The sequence below is a fragment of the Salvelinus fontinalis genome, chromosome 6, assembly GCF_029448725.1.
Source record: "Salvelinus fontinalis isolate EN_2023a chromosome 6, ASM2944872v1, whole genome shotgun sequence".
Lineage (NCBI taxonomy): Eukaryota > Metazoa > Chordata > Actinopteri > Salmoniformes > Salmonidae > Salvelinus > Salvelinus fontinalis.
Window position 1 is genome coordinate 81,137,865 of NC_074670.1, and position 6,000 is coordinate 81,143,864.

At 45.4% G+C, this 6,000-nt stretch overlaps 1 protein-coding gene across 1 annotated transcript in view; it reads right to left on the bottom strand.

Annotated features, from left to right (window-relative positions):
- LOC129858525 (plastin-3-like) overlaps nt 1–6,000 on the bottom strand; it is a 101,213-nt gene that overhangs the window by 39,097 nt on the left and 56,116 nt on the right. The window contains exon 9 of the mRNA XM_055927830.1: nt 1,296–1,391. Coding sequence (XP_055783805.1) covers nt 1,296–1,391 — 96 coding nt within the window. The remainder of the gene's footprint in view (nt 1–1,295; nt 1,392–6,000) is intronic.

Consider the following 6,000-nt stretch of genomic DNA (forward strand, 5'->3'; position numbering starts at 1 on the left):
AAGAAGAAAGGCAGGAGGACTCAGTCCTGGAATAAGGAGGGGTTTGATTTTCAAAGTCTCTCAGTTTAGCATCTTTTATGTTCAAGTTGGGTTGACATGAACTCTACAGGAAGTTGGGTTGACATGAACTCTACAGGAAGTTGGGTTGACATGAACTCTACAGGAAGTTGGGTTGACATGAACTCTACAGGAAGTTGGGTTGACATGAATTCTACAGGAAGTTGGGTTGACATGAACTCTACAGGAAGTTGGGTTGACATGAACTCTACAGGAAGTTGGGTTGACATGAACTCTACAGGAAGTTGGGTTGACATGAACTCTACAGGAAGTTGGGTTGACATGAACTCTACAGGAAGTTGGGTTGACATGAACTCTACAGGAAGTTGGGTTCACATGAACTCTACAGGAAGTTGGGTTCACATGAACTCTACAGGAAGTTGGGTTCACATGAACTCTACAGGAAGTTGGGTTCACATGAACTCTACAGGAAGTTGGGTTGACATGAACTCTACAGGAAGTTGGGTTGACATGAACTCTACAGGAAGTTGGGTTCACATGAACTCTACAGGAAGTTGGGTTCACATGAACTCTACAGGAAGTTGGGTTCACATGAACTCTACAGGAAGTTGGGTTGACATGAACTCTACAGGAAGTTGGGTTGACATGAACTCTACAGGAAGTTGGGTTCACATGAACTCTACAGGAAGTTGGGTTCACATGAACTCTACAGGAAGTTGGGTTGACATGAACTCTACAGGAAGTTGGGTTCACATGAACTCTACAGGAAGTTGGGTTCACATGAACTCTACAGGAAGTTGGGTTCACATGAACTCTACAGGAAGTTGGGTTCACATGAACTCTACAGGAAGTTGGGTTCACATGAACTTTACAGGAAGTTGGGTTCATATATCAGACATGTTGATTTAAAGGGGGACTCACATTATATCAGACATGTTGATTTAAAGGGGACTCACATTATATCAGACATGTTGATTTAAAGGGGACTCACATTATATCAGACATGTTGATTTAAAGGGGACTCACATTGTATCCAGACATGTTGATTTAAAGGGGGACTCACATTGTATCAGACATGTTGATTTAAAGGGGGACTCACATTATATCAGACATGTTGATTTAAAGGGGACTCACATTATATCCAGACATGTTGATTTAAAGGGGGACTCACATTGTATCAGACATGTTGATTTAAAGGGGGACTCACATTATATCAGACATGTTGATTTAAAGGGGACTCACATTATATCAGACATGTTGATTTAAAGGGGACTCACATTATATCCAGACATGTTGATTTCAATGCGCTGCCCGCCCTCTTTGCTGCCGTCAGGAGCGATCATGTTCAGCAGGTGATAGTAAGCCCTCGAGTCCTGCAAGAGACAGACAGAGAGTTACTCTCCAGCTAGGAAACACAGTGTTATGCTCCTCAGGACAACACAGAACTCTCCAGCTAGGAAACACAGTGTTATGCTCCTCGGGACAACACAGAACTCTCCAGCTAGGAAACACAGTGTTATGCTCCTCGGGACAACACAGAACTCTCCAGCTAGGAAACACAGTGTTATGCTCCTCAGGACAACACAGAACTCTCCAGCTAGGAAACACAGTGTTATGCTCCTCAGGACAACACAGAACTCTCCAGCTAGGAAACACAGTGTTATGCTCCTCAGGACAACACAGAACTCTCCAGCTAGGAAACACAGTGTTATGCTCCTCAGGACAACACAGAACTCTCCAGCTAGGAAACACAGTGTTATGATCCCCGGGACAACACGGAACTCTCCAGCTAGGAAACACAGTGTTATGCTCCTCAGGACAACACAGAACTCTCCAGCTAGGAAACACAGTGTTATGCTCCTCAGGACAACACAGAACTCTCCAGCTAGGAAACACAGTGTTATGCTCCTCAGGACAACACAGAACTCTCCAGCTAGGAAACACAGTGTTATGCTCCTCAGGACAACACAGAACTCTCCAGCTAGGAAACACAGTGTTATGCTCCTCAGGACAACACAGAACTCTCCAGCTAGGAAACACAGTGTTATGCTCCTCAGGACAACACAGAACTCTCCAGCTAGGAAACACAGTGTTATGCGCCTCGGGACAACACAGAACTCTCCAGCTAGGAAACACAGTGTTATGCTCCTCAGGACAACACAGAACACATAAACATGCTGGATTTGAAGTCAGAGAAATACATTAAATCATAAGGAAGGATGATGATGTCAAAGAGAGTTTAAAATTCATTAAGGTACATTCACTAAGTTAAAGAAGTCTGATACTGTCTGAAGCATGGCAGGAGACACAGAGACAGACAGGGAGACAGAGACAGACAGGTAGACAGAGACATTAGACAGAGACAGACAGGTAGACAGAGACAGACAGGGAGACAGGGAAATTAGACAGAGACAGACAGGTAGACAGAGACAGACAGGTAGACAGAGACAGAACGGTAGACAGAGACAGAACGGTAGACAGAGACATTAGACAGAGACAGACAGGTAGACAGAGACATTAGACAGAGACAGAGACATTAGACAGAGACAGACAGGTAGACAGAGACAAACAGGTAGACAGAGACATTAGACAGAGACAGAGACATTAGACAGAGACAGACAGGTAGACAGAGACAGAGACATTAGGCAGAGACAGACAGAGACAGACAGGTAGACAGAGACAGACAGGTAGACAGAGACATTAGACAGAGACATTAGACAGAGAAATTAGACAGAGAAAAACAGGTAGACAGAGACAGACAGGTAGACAGAGACATTAGACAGACAGGTAGACAGAGACAGAGAAATTAGACAGACAGACAGGTAGACAGAGACAGACAGATAGACAGAGAAATTAGACAGAGACAGACAGGTAGACAGAGACAGAGACATTAGACAGACAGGTAAACAGAGACAGAGACAGACAGGTAGACAGAGACAGAGAAATTAGACAGACAGACAGGTAGACAGAGACAGACAGATAGACAGAGAAATTAGACAGAGACAGAACGGTAGACAGAGACATTAGACAGAGACAGACAGGTAGACAGAGACAGACAGGGAGACAGGGAAATTAGACAGAGACAGACAGGTAGACAGAGACAGAACGGTAGACAGAGACATTAGACAGACATGGAGACAGAGAAATTAGACAGAGACAGACAGGTAGACAGAGACAGACAGGGAGACAGGGAAATTAGACAGAGACAGACAGGTAGACAGAGACATTAGACAGACATGGAGACAGAGAAATTAGACAGAGACAGACAGGTAGACAGAGACAGACAGGGAGACAGGGAAATTAGACAGAGACAGACAGGTAGACAGAGACAGACAGGGAGACAGGGACATTAGACAGAGACAGGCAGGTAGACAGAGACAGACAGGGAGACAGGGACATTAGACAGAGACAGACAGGTAGACAGAGACAGACAGGGAGACAGGGAAATTAGACAGAGACAGACAGGTAGACAGAGACATTAGACAGAGACAGACAGGGAGACAGAGACAGAACTGTAGACAGAGACATTAGACAGACATGGAGACAGAGAAATTAGACAGAGACAGACAGGTAGACAGAGACAGAACGGTAGACAGAGATATGAAACAGAGACAGACAGGGAGACAGAGACAGAACGGTAGACAGAGACATTAGACAGAGACAGACAGGGAGACAGAGACAGAACGGTAGACAGAGACATTAGACAGAGACAGACAGGTAGACAGAGACAAACAGGTAGACAGAGACAAACAGGTAGACAGAGACATTAGACAGAGACAGAGACAGAGACATTAGACAGAGACAGAGAAATTAGACAGAGACAGACAGGGAGACAGAGACAGAGAAATGAGACAGAGACAGACAGGGAAAGAGAGACAGAGAAATGAGACAGGGACATACAGGTAGACAGATAAATGAGACAGAGGGAGACAGACCGGGAGACGGAGACAGATAAGTGAGACAGAGACAGACAGGTAGACAGAGACAGACAGGGAGACAGATAAATGAGACAGAGGGAGACAAACCGGGAGACAGAGACAGATAAGTGAGACAGAGACAGACAGGTAGACAGAGACAGACAGGGAGACAGATAAATGAAACAGAGGGAGACAGATAGGGAGATAGAGACAGCTAAATGAGACAGAGACAGACATTGAGAGAGACAGGGAGCCAGAAACAGACAGAGCGACAGAGACAGAGAAATGAGACAGACATGGAGAGAGACAGGGAGACAGACAGGGAGACAGAAACAGATAAAGAGACAGAGAAATGAGACAGACATGGAGAGAGACAGAGAGACAGAGAAATGAGACAGAGACAGACAGGGAGACAGACAGGGAGACAGAGAAATGAGACAGAGACAGACACAGAGACAGAGAAATTAGACAGAGAAATGAGACAGAGACAGACAGGGAGAGAGAAAGGGAGACAGAGAAATGAGACAGAGACAGACAGGGAGAGAGAAAGGGAGACAGAGAAATGAGACAGAGACAGACAGGGAGAGAGACAGGGAGACAGAGAAATGAGACAGACATGGAGAGAGACAGGGAGACAGACAGGGAGACAGAGAAATGAGACAGAGACAGACAGGGAGAGAGAAAGGGAGACAGAGAAATGAGACAGACAGGGAGAGAGACAGGGAGAGAGAAAGGGAGACAGAGAAATGAGACAGAGACAGACAGGGAGAGAGAAAGGGAGACAGAGAAATGAGACAGAGACAGACAGGGAGAGAGACATGGAGAGAGAGAAATGAGACAGAGACAGACAGGGAGAGAGACAGGGAGAGAGAGAAATGAGACAGAGACAGACAGGGAGAGAGAAAGGGAGACAGAGAAATGAGACAGAGACAGACAGGGAGAGAGAAAGGGAGACAGAGAAATGAGACAGACATGGAGAGAGACAGGGAGACAGAGAAAAAGCGAGAGAGAACTAGGTGATTCATCAGACTGACTGAGGCAGTTGACATTTACATACAGGCAGTTGAAGGAGAGGTGAAGGAGAGGTGAAGGAGAGGTGAAGGAGAGGAGAAGGAGATGAGAAGGAGAGGTGAAGGAGAGGTGAAGGAGAGGTGAAGGAGATGAGAAGGAGAGGTGAAGGAGAGGAGAAGGAGAGGAGAAGGAGAGGTGAAGGAGAGGTGAAGGAGAGGAGAAGGAGATGAGAAGGAGAGGTGAAGGAGAGGTGAAGGAGAGGAGAAGGAGATGAGAAGGAGAGGAGAAGGAGAGGTGAAGGAGAGGTGAAGGAGAGGTGAAGAAGAGGAGAAGGAGAGGAGAAGGAGAGGAGAAGGAGAGGTGAAGGAGAGGTGAAGGAGAGGAGAAGGAGAGGAGAAGGAGATGAGAAGGAGAGGAGAAGGAGAGGAGAGATATAGATACAGAGCATTCTGAAAGTATTCAAACCCCTGGACTTTTTCCACATTTTGTTACGTTACAGCATTATTCTAAAATGGATTAAATAAAACAATGTCCTCAGCAATCTACACACAATACCCCATGATGACATCACAATACCACATGATGACATCACAATACCACATGATGACATCACAATACCCCACGATGACATCACAATACCCCATGATGACATCACAATACCCCACGATGACAAATTTGCTAATTTATATATATTTTTTCAACAGAAATACCTTATTTACATTAGTATTCAGACCCTTTGCTATGAGACTCGGAGCTCAGGTGCATCCTGTTTTCATTGATCATCCTTGAGATGTTTCTACAACTTGATTGGAGTCCACCTGTGGTAAATTCATTTGATTGGACATGATTTGGAAAGGCAGACACCTGTCTATATAAGGTCTCACAGTTGACAGTGCACGTCAGAGCAAAAACCAAGTCATGAGGTCAAAGGAATTGTCGTTGAGCTCTGAGACAGGATTGTGTAGAAGACACAGATCTGGGGAAGGGTACCAAAACATTTCTGCAGCATTGAAGGTCCCCAAGAACACAGTGACCTCCATCATTCTTAAATGGA